General features: G+C 41.8%; 2 protein-coding genes across 4 annotated transcripts in view; one reads left to right on the forward strand and one right to left on the reverse strand.

Annotated features, from left to right (window-relative positions):
• Positions 1-646: 646 nt before the first annotated feature.
• On the reverse strand, positions 647-4,191 carry FANCF (FA complementation group F). The gene has a single exon (XM_039536368.1). The coding sequence runs from the start codon at positions 3,982-3,984 to the stop codon at positions 2,830-2,832; it is 1,155 nt and encodes a 384-aa protein (XP_039392302.1). The 5' UTR covers positions 3,985-4,191; the 3' UTR covers positions 647-2,829.
• The window catches only part of GAS2 (growth arrest specific 2), a 168,647-nt gene continuing 154,538 nt past the window's right edge, over positions 3,833-17,941 (forward strand). For 2 of the 3 annotated variants that reach the window (XM_039536369.1, XM_039536377.1), the window contains exons 1-2: positions 3,833-3,965; positions 9,385-9,529. The gene's annotated coding sequence lies outside the window, so the exon portion shown is untranslated. Of the gene's footprint in view, positions 3,966-8,648; positions 8,700-9,384; positions 9,530-17,941 lie in introns of all 3 variants that reach the window. The other variant, XM_039536370.1, reaches the window with a different exon arrangement.

Below are 17,941 nucleotides of genomic sequence, written 5' to 3' on the forward strand. Positions count from 1 at the left end.
CTTGCAACCCCTCCCAGTTTGGTATTGTCCGCAAACTTTATAAGTGTACTCTCTATGCCAGTATCTAAATTATTGATGAAGATATTGAACAGCCTCAGTCCGAGTATCACTGATCTAGATGTTGCACATGCTGCACTACTGGTAGCAACAAATTATTCCCATTCAGGGTATGGTTTGAAATTCCAGGTTAATCCAGTAAGACTTTGGAAAGGGTAGTAGCTTCAGTATACTTACCGAGAGATAAAGTACGAACTGGAGATTTGGTGCCATGGTATTCTTTTCCTGTGTAACAGCAAGAAGCAGGTGCCAACAAGGTATGAAGATACAGGATAAAACTTGATACAACAGGTTGAGAAAGCAGAAGTAGGAGCCTGATATACATATTTACTACTTCACTAGTATGCCATGAGTTTAAGGGGAGTGGAACTACAAGATAAGTTACATTAGCTCTGTTAGATCTCAAGTTAAAACATGAATAGAAAATATTTGCTAATTATAATTCCCATTGCAAACAGTCTGGGTTTTCATCATACTGTCTGATAAGTAGGATTGTTAAATTATCAAATATGAGGTTAAGGAATAAGATTTCCACAGCAACAGAATATTTGCAACATTTTGTGGCACAGCAAAGGAATACTAGGGTTCCAAAAGTCTCAATGGTATTTTATTTTAATCATTTATTGTGTATTTATTTGTGCTTTGAAATGTATGTGTATTCTGCAAAATGTCAGTAAGGCAACAATAGAAACAGGCGTAGATGTTCAGCTTTGATTAAAAACAAACAAACAAAAACACACCACACCTCTGTAAGAACCTCATTAAGTGGGTGATAAGCAGGGGCCTGAATGTTCTGGTGGCAGAAATTCCTTGCTTTAATGGGCCACATTGGGTTGAAGATGAACTCAGTATTACCAGATGACTCAAGCTTCAGGAGGAGCTTCTGCTCTCTCTCATCTACTATCATTACAATAAAGAAAGGTCTTTTAATTAAGGGGTTTATAGTATAGTTTCCAATTTTATTAGGTTTATAACTTGCCCATACAAATTTGCTCTCAGATTAGACTAGACTTGCTGATGTAGAGCAATTTTAAGAATTCTGGCATATTCCATTTACATGGTGCTTTTAAAACAAAACAATCTAAAGCATTTTTCAGATATCTCCAGCTTATGATTCCCCCCTTTATGGTCCACTGATGAGCAGTCACTCACACAAGTAGTAACATTACCTGGGTAGTCTCATCAATTAACTGCTCACCCACAGACAGGTCGTGATTTGGCCCTGTATCATCGCCATATAGCATTTCAATTGGTTGCAAAACAGATTTACTGTTTATTTTTATGTGCAGTTATGTTAGATAGCATCATAGCTCAGATGTATATTGAGGCTGTAGGTCAAATACCTTCCATACCTGTAACATTCCACTTCTTGCTTTGTGTAATAATGTGTTTTATTTAAAAAAATCTGAGCAGTTTACTGAGAAAAGTCTAGGTTAACTGCAGGATAATGCCCATTTTATAGTTCATGGTCAGTTTGCACATCTAGCCTTCATTTAGCAAATCCTGGCCAGTAATTATTTTCCCACATAGAGATTGTGATCAGAGTCACAGTTTAATAAAGACAATTAAGACAAGCAGGTCCTTCAGTAATCATCTAGGAGGGACAGAAGTTTGTTGCCCAACCCATTTGAAAGAAGGTATTTCTACTCTCCCATGCTGGTTCCAGTTTGGTGAAAGAAATTCTCAACAAAAAGCTAAGCTACTGAGTATCCATTTGTAGTTATAAACAAATAGGATAGGAAAATGAAGTTTCCACTGCAACATAGTAACAGACATGCTACATGGTGATTGATAAAAGATCAAATCAGCAGGCTTTCTGTACGCTTTCTGGATTCTTTCCCATTGGGCATGAAGTTGCCTCTGACCTCTGCACTCCTACCCACATCATACCCACTATCACCTTGTCTTCCAGTGGTGGTTTATTTTTGCCTTTTTTTCCCCTTCATACTTCGAAATATGAAGCATGAAGGAAAAAAAAGGCAAAAATAAACCACCACTGGAAGACAAGGTGATAGTGAAGAATACATTTAACTTGGAATTATGAGCAACCTAAAGAAATGAGACAAAAAGTCCTTTCCCCATTTTTGTACTCTGCCAGTCTGCAACTGCTAGAAATAGACAAAATGTCAACACACTGTACCCATGGCAATACACAGTTCAATTTCTAACTTTTCAACACACAGAAAGTTAAGCTAGTTTCTCTATATCTTAAGGTATTGGCACACTACTTTTGTAGCAATAGTGCCAATAGGGGATGGAAGCATTTCCTGTTAGTGATCAGCAGAATTAAGGGTACTCTTAAACCAAACAGCCCAACCATAAGTATTGGGGAATATCAGAGCTGGTAAAGACATAAGAGGTGGGGGGGGGGGAGAGAAAATAAATTGGAAGAGGAAAGACTATTCCTAGTCAACTTATTCGGAGTGTAAGAGAAATGTATCTGGGAACTACTTGACTAGATGTAAGGAGCCTGATTCTGAGCTCATTTACACAGATTTTACATGGGTAACTCTTGTGGGGAGGAGTCAGTCCAGGTTTACACCAGCATGTGCCCTAAGGCACTCTTTGCTAATTTACTTAAGTTTTATGGCATGCAATCTGATCACAAAGTTGCCTTTTCACTCCAAACAAGATATAATCCATTTGACTTTGATGTTAGTTATGGAGAAAAGAAAGTTACTCCGGTTTCTTGGATTTCAGACCATTTAATTTCCTATGAAACCTATTTAATGTCCTAGTCCTCTCTTCCTCCGGGCTAACGCTCGAGTGTCTTTAGAGAAGTGCCTCCATCTCCAGCAACAGGTCAGTCCAGACACTCAGGCCGCAGACTTCGAAGTCTCCATCCTGGATCTTCAGCTTTTTCAGAGAAGCCAGGGCAGCCTCTCGGAGCGGGGCAGGTCCCCTCATGAAGCAGCTGAAGCGCTCCCGCAGCTCTTCCCAGGAGAGCTCGTCCTCACTAGGGCAGCGGCTGCTGGCCCACTGGCCGCGCAGGGGATCGTAGCGCAGGCGGCTGCCCCAGCTGGTAAGCAGATGCAAGTAAGGGGTGCCCAGCTGGGGGTATCGGGCAGAAAGGGCAACGAGGAGGGAGCCCGGGAGGAGGCGGCAGAAGGCGGAGAGCCGGCCTGGGTCCCCGAGCAGCCAGGAGAGCACCGCCGCAGCCGGCCTGGGCCCCTCCCTGTGCTCTGCCCAGCTGGCCCCCTCTCTGCCAGCGTTGTCCCCGGTCTGCTCCAGCAGCAGCGCCGCCAGCACCCGGTAGACCCTAGGCCCGGGCAGATGCTCCAGGACACCCGCCGGTCCCTGCTCCTCCTCCGCGTCTTCCTGCAGCCGGGACAGCAGCAGCTGGGCCTCGGTCCGCAGCGATAGCTCCGGCTCCGGCTCCTCACCGCGCGCCAGGGCTGGGCTGGGCGGCGGCAGCAGCTGGGCGGCGGCCCTGCGCCGGGCCAGGAGGCCGAGGCTGCAGGGCCCCGGGGTAGCCTGGCCGCTGGGCGGCAGCAGCAAGCTCCGCAGGAGGCGGTGGCAGGCGGCGGGCGGCAGCGCCCGGTTGCCCAGCAGCGTTAGGCCCAGCAGCTCCGGGCAGCGCCCCAGGTGTCCGAAGCCAAGCGGCGGCCCCTGCTGCCCTCGGCGGAGCCGCTGCCCCAGGGCGGCCCGGAGCCGGGGCTGGGCGCGGAAGCGGCCGTGCAGGTGCTGGAAGTAGCGGCCCCACTGCAGGGCTCTGTCCAGGGTCGGCGGGTCCCAGTCCCGGACCTGCCCCGAGCGGGACACGGCCAGGAGCCCGGGCAGCTGCTCCACCTGCCACAACAGCGTCTCCATGGCGACGGCTCGCTTGGGCCCCCGGCGCTTCCCGCCGCAAGTTTGAACAGCGGTTCTGCCTTCCGCCCGCGTTTTAGCCCAATCGGAACCAGCTTGAGGTGAGCTCTGCAATCCCATTGGCTGATGATGTTGTCAGTCCCCTGCCAATTCACTTCCGCTGCCCTTAGATCACGGGGGGAAGGACTCGGGGGTTAGGGAGCGTTGTTTGATCAGGCAGGGTCAAAGCTAGGTGGAGCGGCAGGAGGGGTGCGGCGCTGCTAGGAGCTCTCGTCACTAGCCAGCCCGCAGTCACACTCCCGCTTGCAGTATAGACCTGCCCTTCTCAGGCATCTTCCAGCAGCCCCTGCTATTGAGTGACCTGTTCTGGAGTTAGAGGGGCAGCTCCCTTTACGCAGAGTGCGGCTGCTGTGACTGCAACACAAATAAAATATGAACACCCCGTTGAAGTATAAGGGTGCACTGGTGTGCAATGTAAAATAATCCCCCAATTATGCCAGGGTTCTAACACTCACTTTTACATATACACATTTTATTCCCCCACACTCACCAATGTTTGAACCCACAGTCTTCACATCCACAACTACACAGTGATTCCAGCTGTAGTGGTTAGCCCTGCAGGTTTTGTTTGGTTTGGTTTTTTTAAGTCCCTATTTGCTATAATCCTGTGATTAAGTGTGGCTCAGTTTTCATTTTAAAAAGTTTCTAGCTCTTACAGTTGTGGAGAAAAATGTTGAAAATGTCATCAGAATGCACTCTAAAGACTCAAAAAAACCCCAATAATGATCCCCAAATAGTTTTAAAATCACGATGAGGTGTATAGTCATGATTTTGGGCAGGCTGATTCATGATTGAGGGTTATCAATACAAATCAGAGACCTCTCCTTTTCACCTATAGGAATAATAGAGAAATGGCACACACACTCGTGCTGTTACCCACTATGTCTCTCCAGGGTTGGTCTGGACCACAATACACACATTGCAAGAGGGTTACACAACTATCTGTGATATTGCAGTGGAATGCCAGGCATCAGGTTGGTTTCTATTCCTGGTTCTGGTACCAGACTGATCTAGTAATTACAGTCCGCTTATCCAATTATAGCAATTCTCCTATTTGAGTCATCTGTGGGGACAGAGCCCTCACCCTCTGTATAAAAGCATAAGCCTCTACTACTTGAGCTGAAGAGCCAGATGTATTAGCACAGGGGTTCTTAAACTGGGGGTCGGGACTCCTCAGGGGGTCGTGAGGTTATTACATGGGGGGTCGTGAGCTGTGATCCTCCACCCCAAACCCTGCTTCATCACCAGCATTTATAATGGTGTTAAATATATAAAAAAATGTTTTTAATATATGAGGGGGGTTGCCCTCAAAGGCTTGCTGTGTGAAAGGGGTCACCAGTACAAAAGTCTGAGAACCCCTGTATTAGCATGCAAGCAGCAGCAGTCATACATCTCTATATGTTGTCTAACCAGTAGAGGATGACCCAGAGTCACTCTATTAGTACGGGTTACAGTAGCACTTAATTTGGCATGTTGCTTCTGAAAGGCTGGCAAAGTGGCTGGAATGTGATGAGAGTTGACTGGAAACTTATCACATGCTCATGAAACCACCTACAGCAGGGGTCAAAATTGTGAGAGTTCATAGCACTCTTTGTCCAATTCCAAGCCCCCACTCATCCACATGGCATATGCTTACTTCCATGTGTCCTGGTGCTAGGACCAGCTTCCCCCTGTTATTTGCATTATTTATCTTTAGCAATTCTTCTTTAGCTCAAATGGCAGGGCCCTATGCTTTTGTATTAGAATTTTATCCTCACTCCTGATATGAAGCTCCGAATTATGGTGTAGAGCACTAGTGTATAATTTCTCATCTTGAGGGCCACATATATCATTTCAGGAAGGTCAATGATCTGTGGCAAGTTTTCTGCCTTGTTCTCTTCCGTTTGTACCACTCAGGTGATATAAAGGGAGCACAAACCACCTGAAAGTTCCCAGCAGGCCTACAGCTAGCATAGCAAGCCCTGACTCCTGGAAGCTCCTAGCACAAAGTGGTATGTTAGGAGCAGAAAGAGGAAGCAGCTGGAGGATACGGCATTTTGATTGTCCCTAGACAGTGTTTGGTCCCTAAGAGACAGTTTGCAGTGGTGCAAATTAGAATATCTCCACAAGCTGCTCTAACATGGACTGAAGCAGAGAATTGGGGAACCATAAATGGTTGTTGGTTCTCAGTTTCACCTGTTTTTCCCATCTCCTAGGCTACCTTAAATAGTCCTGTACAAAAGAGGAGCCATCCTTTCCTGAGTACTACTCTAGACTCACTCAGAGCCAGTGAAGCTCCTGTCCTCACTAAGCCCCCCACTGCTAGAGCTATTCTCTCTTCCCTCCTCTGCAGTAAAGAACAGAGAGCAGATGCTCATCACTGCCAGCTCAGAACTATTCTTGGAACTGCTGAGGAAGATAGTTGGGGTTTAGTGCCCCAACCTCTTCCCCATCCTGATGTGCTGACTTAAAAAAAATAAGAAAGGTTCTTACTGGTGTGTTTAACAGTGAGAGTACTTAACCACTGGAACAATTTATGAAAGGATGAGGTGGATTGCCCATCAGTAGGCATGTTTAAAATCAAGACTAAGGTCTTTCTAAAAGATGATGGGCTCAATGGGGGTATTCCTGGGTGAAGTTTTATGGCCTGTGTTAGCCAAGGGATCAAACTAGATAGTCAGAATGAGTCCTTCAATCCTTTAATAAATAAATAAATAAATAAAACACTACACACACTCTCTGAAAACACTCAATTTTAAAAGTCTTAGAATAGATTTTCAGTTCAGAATTAACTGCATATTCTCTCCTGAGGGTAGGGTGATCAGATAGCAAGTGTGATAAATCGGGACAGAGATGGGGGGTAATAGGAATCTATATAAGAAAAAGACCCCAACATCGGGACTGTCCCTATAAAATTGGGACATCTGGTCACCCTATCTGAGGGCCACAGGTCCCTAGATTTCCACAATACTATTGTAATGTATTTGTTGCTGAGTGGACTCAATGTTGGCATATGACTTTAAGGCTGGGAATGGCCTAGCAGACTCTTTTCAGCAAGCATCCTGCCAACAGCTGCTCTAGCTCTCTAAGGGTCTACCTCTTTTCATGACTCACCCTCCAGCCAACTCACATTTAGTCTTACTCCTTCTAAGGTAAGCTAAGGAGCCACTAAACTAAACTCAGACATAACTTTTTGCTCCTACCCAGGCTTTGCAGCATTGTTCTCCCACTGTTGTGCAGAGCAACACCTCCTAGAGCTTTCTCCCTGGAGGAGAAGCTTTGCACTCAGTATTCCTTCTCATAGTATTTCCACATCATCTTGTCCAGTAGGGGGAATACAGGCATGCTCACCCACTCCCCTATTCATCTGGGGTGCCATTCAGGGACCCCAGGGCCGCTCATAGGATTCAGGGGGCCTGGGGCAAAGCAATTTCAGGGGCCCCTTCCATTAAAAAAAAGTTGCAATATTATAGAATACTATATTCTTGTGGGGGCCCCTGCGGGGTCCAGGGTCTGGGGCAAATTGCCCCACTTGCCCTCCTGGCAGCCTTGAGGGACCCTGTGGTAAGCAGCTGAAGTCTGCTCCTTCAGAGGCCTCACTATCACCCTAGACTTCTTCCTACCTGGGCCTTCCTTTAGTTAGTCTCTCCCTAGGCCTTTTTTCCATTCTCTAGGATTCAAAGAAGGATTACTTCCTCCAGCCCTGTTTATAGTTGGGCTTCTTCCCTTTATGTTCATCACCCAGATCATCCCTCAGCTGGGCTTCATCTTCAGTTGGGCCTGGCTCACCCTTCATGTGCAACTAGGTACACTAATTATTCCCTCTCTCCAATAAACTATTTCATTACAGTTGTGTGGTACACACCCATCACAATTGCTATTAACATTAATAATAGTTTATGTTTACATATCATCTTTTATTCCAAAAGATTCAAAAGCATATTATATTTCATTTATTGCTGAAATACGTCATTTCACAGGTGGAATGTATCAACCATTCAATAGTACACAGCAACAAATGCAACAGGACAGTTTAAGATATGAAGTGGGGAATATTGCATTCAGTTGAAACTACAGGTGGAAGTTTAGACAGTCAGAAAAGAGTTATGTGAATTGGAATTTGGTCAGGATGTCACTACAAAAGTTTTTTTTTCTCCTGCTGATAATAGCCCACGTTAATTGATTAGTCTCATTAGAGCTGGTATGGCAACCCCCATTTTTTCATTTCTCTGTATATCTATCTTCCTACTGTATTTTCCACTGCATGCATCTGATGAAGTGGGCTTTAGCCCATGAAAGCTTATGCTCAAATACATTTGTTAGTCTCTAAGGTGCCACAAGTACTGCTCCTTCTTTTTACTGATACAGATTAACACAGCTACCACTCTGAAACCTGTATTAACATGGTCTCTCTTGCAATAGGTGTTATGGTCTCTAAAGTGAGCAATTTCACTGAATTCTTGGTCCATGTATATTTTAATGAAGGATTTATTTTGGAAATTTGTATGCAATGAGAAATTTCCTTTTCTGATCTTAGTCTTATTGGATGAAATCTACATGTTTATAAACATAAATGTGCCTGTAAATTTCACTTGAAAGAAATCAAATAATCACATTTGCAGCACCAAAATCTGAAACATTCCTGCATGATTTCTAACAGGCCTCTGTAGAGCTGATTGAAAAATGAAATTTCCAGCTTTGATTTTGTTTCAAAAGTCAAAATACTGACATTTTATTCAAGGGAGATCATGGTGCATTTTGGGAGATGCAGTCTGTTTGGATTTCACTAATATCAGGTGAGCACCATAAGAGTCCCCAAAACAATCAGTAGATGTTAAGCCATTCCACATGCTTTCCTATGATGTTGTAAAATGAATTTGGAATTTGAGTGATCAAAGCTAAGACAATTGTATTCTGAGAGATACCTGTGCAGGCTTCTTAGGCAAAGTTAGATGAAATGACAATACTTATACATTGCCATGTTAATTTCATGAGAGGATGCTGACAACAATCAAGGCAACAAAGAGGTACCTTAGCTTGTTAGTTAGTATTCATGTATGGGTATTTACAACAGGTCAGTTTGATAAAATTTGTCTTGACATCATGGGAAATCTATGGAGTTGGGGCTCATGTTGGTTTTCTAATAAAATGGGTGCCCCCAAGCCAACTCTTTTTCCTGGTTGCCATATCTCCTCAGAACCTCTAAAAGAACCTCACAACACAAACCCTAAAACTTTCTTGCACACCTGTAGTGGTAAACACCTGTAATCTGAACCTCCTCCAACTTCCAAACTCTTCTTTTGCACTAGTAGCAAGTGCAGCTGACTTGCCCCAAAACTCCTGCACTTTCCCTTACTATTAACTTTTAATCTCAACATGCCAACCTCCACGCAAGTCCCTCCCAACCCGAGCTATTGATCTCAGATGCCAAATTCTCCCCCCAGGTTTGTAATAAGCTATTGTTATTTATTTGTGTTGCAGAAGCACCTAGAGGTACCAAGGATGTCCCCCACCCCTCTATGCTAGGCACTGTACATACATACAGAATGAAAAGACAGAACCTGATCCAAAGAGCTTGCAATCCAAGACTGAAGATAACAAATACAACAGATGAGAAGAGCACAAGGTAACACTGAGACAAGTTATGATTTGTGGAATAAGCAGTGATCCCAGCATGACAGCTATCTAGCCATAAATTCCCTTGTCCACACTCTCCACTCAGAAAACTACCTTAATCTCCCATACCCTGGTGCTAATATTATAATGGCATCCAGGTTTATCATTTTAGTATCTGGCTGCCCTAGCAGTATCTTTTGAGGCCTTCCACCATAAATTTGAAGCCTGTTGATCAGCCTGATATGTTGGTGTGATCTGTGGAGCAGATGGAGAATTTTCTTTGGGTCAAGAAGAGCATAAGCTGCTTCCTGTCAAACTAGCTGTCTTTTCCATGTATACATTTTTTTTCCTGGAGGACTTCTTAAGAGTTGGAAGCCTCCTTTCTACGGTTTGGCAGCTTCAATAATTGTCAGCATTGTGGATATGGTTACGTTTCATGTTGGGTAAAACATATAGGCTCAATACTTTGTTTAGGGAGAACAGGGAGCCACAAGAACATCCAAAAGAAAATCATCTAGATATAGTACATGAGGTCTCTCTCTCTTTTTTATTTTTTATGTATTTATTTATTTCGAGGGGAAAAGTGTGGTAGTAGCATTTGTAAGGAAACCAAAGAACTTATTATCTCAATGCCCAGCCTTAAAAATATCCTTCACTATAATACCCTTATCCCCACTGCCTAGATTTACAACAAAGGGTCAGATTCTCAGATGGTGTAAATCAGCATAATTTCACTGATTTAATTGGAGCTATATCTGTTTTCACCACTTGGGAATATGTTTTCAAATCTGTTTTCTTTAAAGAAAAAAGTAGTATCATCTGGTTTACTATATCATCTGTTTGTGATATTGTGATCCATTGGTTGTATCTACAAGTTTCTTTAAGAATGTCTGTGTCTGTAAGTTGTTTTTCCTGTTTCTTGTTGTTTTATTTCACGTGGATGTTATATATATATTAGATCTGATGTATTTGCCCATTTTTAGGGCCTAATTAAAGAGAGAGAGAGAGGTATCAGAGATCCAGGCACATTTTGGGTACTCTACTGCATGTCTATGTGTACATTTGTTGTAAATGCCCACCCACAAGTGGTTGTTTTAGTTCTTATGTTAAATGTTCATGCAAAAGCAGGCAGGATGAAGAACAGGCAAGACAGACATCCAGGCTTTTTATTTTTTTAAATAAAGATCCTTAATGTATTTTTGAAGTCAGATTTTAAACAGGAACGATCATCTGTGAGAGTGTTCAGCAGCCATAGTGTTAAACAGTATTAAGGAGAAAAGTTTCTCCTCTATAGTGGCTTTTGATAGATAGGATGTAGGGCCCTCCAGAGAGTAGTTGGATGAGAAGATGCTGTTGATTAAAGAACCAGAGGAGTAACAAGCCAACCAAACCCAGTTTTCAGTGACCCATACCAGCATGGTTTCACAACTCCTGTATTTTGCTTGAGTTACTGTTAATGCTTTGTCTGAACCTGAGAATTCAAGCAAAAGATTTGTATGAAACCTTGTGAAACTCATGAATTTCATCCCTTTTGTTATGAAGCCAATAAAACTCCTCAGGCAAAACTGGTCAGTTTGCAGCAAAACTGATCAAATGTGTCAGAGATCTGTAATCTGTTGTTCAATTCTGTTTCCTCTCAGTAGTCACATTTACTGTAAAGTGGGCATAATTTTTCCTCTAAAAATAAAAAATAAGGTATACTCTATTTTCCCACATATGTAGCACTAGAAAATAGGTTGCTGCAAAAGATTTGCATTTCTAAACACAAGATATTTGGGGGAGACATTGTCATGTCACCTGTTACTGTTTGGTCAAAGGTTCCAAAAACTTCTGGCCACTTGGCAAATTACTAAATTGCCAATAATGTGTGGTCATCCTTCCTGGTGATTAGTGTACAATTATTTATAGATCTCTGACATGTCTCAGCCAGTTAGATTTTGGCTATGAAGAGATTAAAACATCCCTCTGCCAGACATCAAAAATGAATTGTTTACTGTTGTATTAAAGACAGACAAAACCAAAAGTCAGATTGGAACATCCTTGATATTTAGAGACATCTGCTTCTATGATCTAACTTCCTGGTCAGCCCCCTTTCTGAATAGTGGGCCAAACTAAAACTCTGATCTTTTGGGACGTTTAGATCAGTATCCAAGCTTTTTTGCTTGGGTTCTTCTGTAGTTCTGATGTTATCAATCATGTTTGCAATATCACAGTTGTGGCATAGAGCTCAGTTCATCCATGTTGGAGATGCAGTCAGTGCATCTGAGGGGTTGTGGGTAAAGGTGGCTTTACACCACCTCTTTTGTTCTCCTGAGCCTGGGGATGGTCAGTTTGGCTCCTGCTGCAACTTGTAGATGCCTCAGGCTGCTCTAAGTCATGCCAGCTTGTAACAACTCCTGAAGAACAGTTACACCAGACAGAGATAGCTGGTGTACAGCATGCAGTAGCCATGCATGCCTCTGGCAAGCCTCCTGTTCCAGGTCATGATTCCCTCATGCCAGGAAAATCCTCAGTTGCTTATTTAGGGTAGCTTTGCAACAAGGTCTGGCATATGGTTTGTGTGAGAAAACTCCGGATAACTTTTACAGCATTTTAGGTCACATTTATTCTGGGTGCCCAAATTAAGACACGTTAAAGAGACCCTGATTTTCAGAGGATGAATGATCAGCACTTTCTGAAAACAAGTGTTCCGATAAGGTATTTCAAGTCGGACACCAAACTGAGCCAAATCAATTCTAGAGCAAAATCACTAGTCACTCTTGAAAATCTTGATTTTAAATGGTAGGGCTATGGTATGTAAATGTAGTCAAGTGTGCCAGGACTGAGTTAACTCCAGCATCTCACAGCTTTACTTTTGAACAATGAATTGTTCTGAGTGGTCTTAAAATGAAATTGTACAGTTAAGAAAAACACCTCTAAAAGTTTTCTCCAACTGGTAGTTTTCATGAGTTTCAGTGACAAACAAAACTCTATCATTCACAAGGGTATAGGAAAGTTTAAAAAAAACAACATATTTTTCATGTTGGAGCCCATTATATTTTTAATGCATATAAAATTCAATGCAGGATAACCGTGAATAAATCTATTTCTATATCTGTCTGGATTCTAATAACACAAGCCACTCAAGTTTCAATCTCGTGGTTGCCCTGATATCTCAGAACTTCTCATTGTCTGGATGGGCTAATATCTCAGTTACCTATTTAGTATATATGCATGTGCACGATGTATACACACATAGACACATGAATACACACACACTGGATAGAGATTTATTTTTTGTACAATAAGTTTCTCAGTGTCTGTTGTTTCCATTTTCATGTCTCCAAAGCTTTTATGTGAATTCTTCCAGCACGTTTCTCATTATTCTCTCAACCTTTCCTCTGCTCGATGGCTGGGGTTTCCAGACATATAACCTGAAATATCCTGGGAGAATTTACATAAAAACAATAAAGCCAAGGAAATGGAAACCACAGGATATATACATTTTTTCAATCTTTGCTAAGAAGATCATTGGTTCATATTTACAAAGGAATTCAATTTTCCATTGTGAAGCAAATGTGGGGGAAAGGGGATGGCAGAAATCATTAGGGCTGGCATTTGTCTCATTACTTAAGTGAATATTCTGATGGTGAGGGTTGTATGCTAATCTCATTAATGATTAAAGAGTTTCACATGCATTATTCGCAGCACATTAAGAAGAATGTACTGTGAAAAATCATATAAATGGTTGTCTCAAGCAATATTAATGCATGGCTTGGAAGGTAGGGTTGGTCTGTCTCCCCGCCCCCCCCCCCCCATTTAAGGAAAGTTTAAGGTTGGTTTTTTTTATCATTTGCTAAATATAGTGGAGTGGTGTTTTTCTACTCTCTAAATTTAGCAGCTTCTGAAGTCAAGTAGATTAAAAACTGATACAATTGTGCAGGGGATAAGTAATGTGATATAGAGACTCTAGGTTTCCAGTTGAGCAGAGATTGGAAATAACCAAAAGTTGTTACTGTCCTATTGTTGTATTCTCATGTTTACAAAATTATTCTGGTGGACTTTGTCTGATACTCAACGGACAGGTGTTCACATCACAGAATCTACCATACTGGCACTTCCCAGATTGGGGAAGTTTTGTTTCTCTTTTTGCATATATTACTTGATTTGATTTTTGTTGATAAAGATTCTCTTTGGCTGAAAGACCTGACTCTCTCTGGGGGCGTTTTGTTTCTACTCAAGCTTACAGGCCCCTTTCCATTTAGAGTTTTTACAAAGTTTTGGTTTGGGGAGAGGTTTAGTAGATAGATTCAGGCCCTATCAGAAAACTCAAATGCTCAAATTACATGGAATGGGTTGATTCTAGACAAATTTTCCTGCTAATAAGCAAGACAGGGGTGTCTTCTTTCTCACCTACTTGTTTCATTGGCTATTGAGGCACTATCTCAGATAATTTGAATTAACCAAGCTACTAAGGGTATGTCTACACTGAAGTTGGGAGTGAGCCTCCCAGCTCGGATAGACAGATTTGTACTAGCAGGGCTCGAGCTAGCATGCTAACAATAGCAGCGTAAACAGTGCAGCTTCAGCTTTGGCCTTCAAGCCTAAAGGTGCATGTGAGAGCATTAGCTGCAGCGCGAATTGCAATGTTCACACTGCTGTTTTTAGAGTGCTAGCTTGAGCCCTGCTAACATGAGTTTGCCTACCTGACCTGGAGGCTTGCTCCCATCTGCAGTGAAGACATATCCTGAGGTAATATCCCTTAGGATGTCTGTCATAAAGTAATATAGGTGGATGATATGATTTTGTTTTGGTTTAATCAGTAAATTGCATACACTCCATAGTTTGGACCCTGCTCCTGTTTGATGATTTCTTGGGTTACAGAATTAAGTATCATAAACCAGAATTATTGCCCATAAACCTGCCCCGGTATGCATTTGAATTTGGCCCCAAAGAGGTTCAACTATGTAGTTATCAAGAAATCTTCCAGAGTATCCAGCCTATTCTATCTGAACTATATGCAAATCACTCCCAGCATTCTTCAGGGCCTAATTAATTGTTCTGAGCTTCTCGTTTGCTAATGGGAAGAGTAAACCTTACCAAAGTTGAAGTCCTGCCCAGACTTTATTTTTTTTTCAACATGTTTCAAATCTGTATTTTCCCTGAGTTACACAGGATGAGCCTGATTTTCCTCTTGCTTGCTCCATTTTTACTCTGGCATAAATCCATTGGCTTCAATTAAGTGGCTCCTGATTTACAGCAGCATAATTAAAGGAGGAGCAGGCCCAGGGCATTCTCAAGGTTTATCTAGAGCATTAAAAATGCTAGGTATTATAATTATTATCATCCCTCAGTGTTACATCATGGAATTTTTTAAAACAACAAAGCTAATAGTTTCACAACATACAAGATCTTTAAGCATAAAAAGAGGAAAGCTACTGTCTAAAATTTATCACCAATAAATCCTGACCATGAACCAACTCAATAGGTTTGTGGAGTCATTTTTATTAAATCCTTCACAGAATTCCTGCATTTTAGATGCTCAGATGCACTCGTTCTCCTTTGAGCTTCCTTAAAATTCTCAAGTTCTCACAGTACCTAAGTGCGCTGTCTTCTGGTGGTCACTTATCCTGATGTCTTGCACTCCTAACGTGTTCTTGAGCTGCTCATTCAGACCCGTAGGGATCACTTCAAGTGCCCCCGTAATCACTGGGATCGTATTTATTCTAGTTTTCCATAACCATTCCACTTTGTGAAAGAGTTTTTTATACCTTGCTATCTTCTCTACTGGTTTTTATTTTATTGGTATTGTTATTATTTATTATTATTTATTTTATTAAGAAAGGCTCAGGTATAGTGGATCACCCTGCTCAATTTATTGTAAGACTTAGCTTTACAGCCAGAATGGTAAGGCAAGAAATGTGAATCACCAGGCATGCCCAGCCAGACCATTACATATTTTGCAATATACATTTTGTTTCTTCTCTTCAATTAGGAACAAAATTACAAGTTAACCCATACTTTCACACACATAATCTTTGGCATAGAGTTCAAAGGGTCCTTAACAAGTGTTTATTTCCTCCCTTAGGGCTTGTCTACACTCACAGTCTGCAGTGGCACAACTGCACCGGTGCACGGTAGCACTTAGTGAAGACATTACCTGTGCTGACAGAAGAGCTTCTTCTGTTGGTATAGGTACTCCACCTCCCCAGGGGTAGCAATGTTGAGAAGAGAAGTCCTCCCATCGGCGTAGCACTGTGTGCACTGGGCCTGGGGGTTAAGTTGGTATAACTACCTCGATTAGTTATACTGACATAAGTTTGTTGTATAGACCAGGGCTTACTCTCACTTACATTATCTCAAACTTTCCTTCTTCTTTATGAAGCACTGGGCTATTATACACAGAAGGCCTCAAATGCTGCTACCTTTCAGGTCCTGTCTTTTGTTCAGAGATCCTCAAATTCCCTGGTAGTATAGAAATGTATTATACAAGGAGCATTTGAAGACTGGTTACTTATTTTTGTAATGACAGCACTATTAGTACTCATCCAGCTTATACAGATATCTGAATATCAATAAAGAGCAAATCCACTTGGGTCCCAGTGATTTTCACCTATTCACAGTATGAAATTATGCACAGGGTTCTTATTCAAACTGGTAGGGTAATTATTAATTTGATTATTTTTAGAAACTCTTTGTCATGGTGTCTTGACCCATGACAAATAAAAAATGTGCACCATACTAAATTAAAGGGTTGCCCTGTCTTATTTTCAAGTATGCCTACACTATTTACAAAGGGTAAAGCTCTGGCTTACTATCTATGGCTTTCTCTTCTCATTGTTGGTTTTGAGCGTCTGGTTTTTAGGTTGGTCTGAAATTTGAGCTTTTCATAGTCTCTCAATGTGCTTCAGCAACATGTGTCATTAATGAAGTGAATTGGGTAACTAGTCTCACCACTGTTTGTAATTCAGCCTATGACAAGCCCCAGGAAAGCAAGAAGGGCTCAGCCAGCTCTAATTAGGAAAACATGCCTAAGGCACAGTCCATAGTATAAACAGAGACAGGACAAATCACTCACTAGAAGAAAACCAAAAGTGAGCATTTGGCAAAGATGTTGTGCATTCATACCAAACAAGAAACCTGCTGAACAAAACAATCCCCACACATGGACATCAGAATGACTCACTGTCACAAGAATAAAGAACCATTGCCAGTGAGGGGGAATATGAAGAAGCACTAGAAGGAAAGATCCTACAGAATGCTTAAATATATTTAATCAGAATGATTTCTAAGATTAAAAAATAAAAACTGAATCAACAGTACCGAAAGTATATTATTGTGCTTAGTATGAATATAATAACAATTAATAATGGGATGACTTTAATCAGCAGCTATATATGCATTTGTCTAGGGCAGTGGATTTCAACGTGTGGGCTGTGGAACCCTGGGGGTCCACAGTCTATGTCTAAGATTTCCAAAGGGGTCTGCACTTCCATTTGAAATTTTTTCGGGGTCCACAAATGAAAAAAAGGTTGAAAACCACTGGTCTAGGGTGTCACATTTCAGGGAATAGTGCAATAAATCTAGGGGAGTTCCACCAAAGGAAGCCATTTTAACAACACATCCATTGTGTTCTAGAAGACCATTATTAAAGAGGGGATTGTGGAATGTGGCAAATTCCTCATGACAAGAGGGATGCTGGAAGAAAGTAAAAGAGATAAATCAAAATGGGTACTATTTAGCAGCTCTATCTGAGAATCTCAAAGTATTTCATAAATACTACGTGGTAAGCCTCAAACACGCCTGTGAAGTTAGTACAGTAAGCATTTTATAGATTGGGATGCTGAGGCAAGTGGAAGATCAATTAGAATGACTTTCCCAAGATCACATGTGAGTTTTCTGTTTCGTTAAGACAGCAAGTGGCTGTCAGAGCCAGGATTATTCCCAGGTTTCCTGACTTTCCTGTTCTAACCACAGTATACTATCTATATATGGACAGAGGGACAAAAGGAATAAAGAGAGATAGAAGACCTAGGGAAGAGACAAAGAAATAAATGAGGGAGACTTATGTAAATGGAAGAAGACTATAATTAATAAATAATTAATAATAATGCATGGGTATTATATAATGATTTTCATTCATAAATGTCAAACTGCTTTACAAAAGAGGGTTAACATGACTATGCATATTTTACAGATAGGGCAACTGAAACAAGGGTGAAGTGACTTGCTCAAAGTCACATAACAGATCAGCGGCTAGCTGGGAACACCTAAGTCTCCCAGCTCCTAAGGAATAGGAGTCATTTATGTTCATGAAATGAGCTGGAGAACCACCTGTTTCATGTGACAATGTAATGGGGTACACACTGAGTGATGTTCTTTCCATTCAGAATGTTTTGAGTGTTGCCTCTTTAATAAAAGAATGGAAAGGGTTGTTGGAACC

Source organism: Mauremys reevesii, linkage group 4 (assembly GCF_016161935.1).
Source record: "Mauremys reevesii isolate NIE-2019 linkage group 4, ASM1616193v1, whole genome shotgun sequence".
In the NCBI taxonomy this organism is placed as follows: domain Eukaryota; kingdom Metazoa; phylum Chordata; order Testudines; family Geoemydidae; genus Mauremys; species Mauremys reevesii.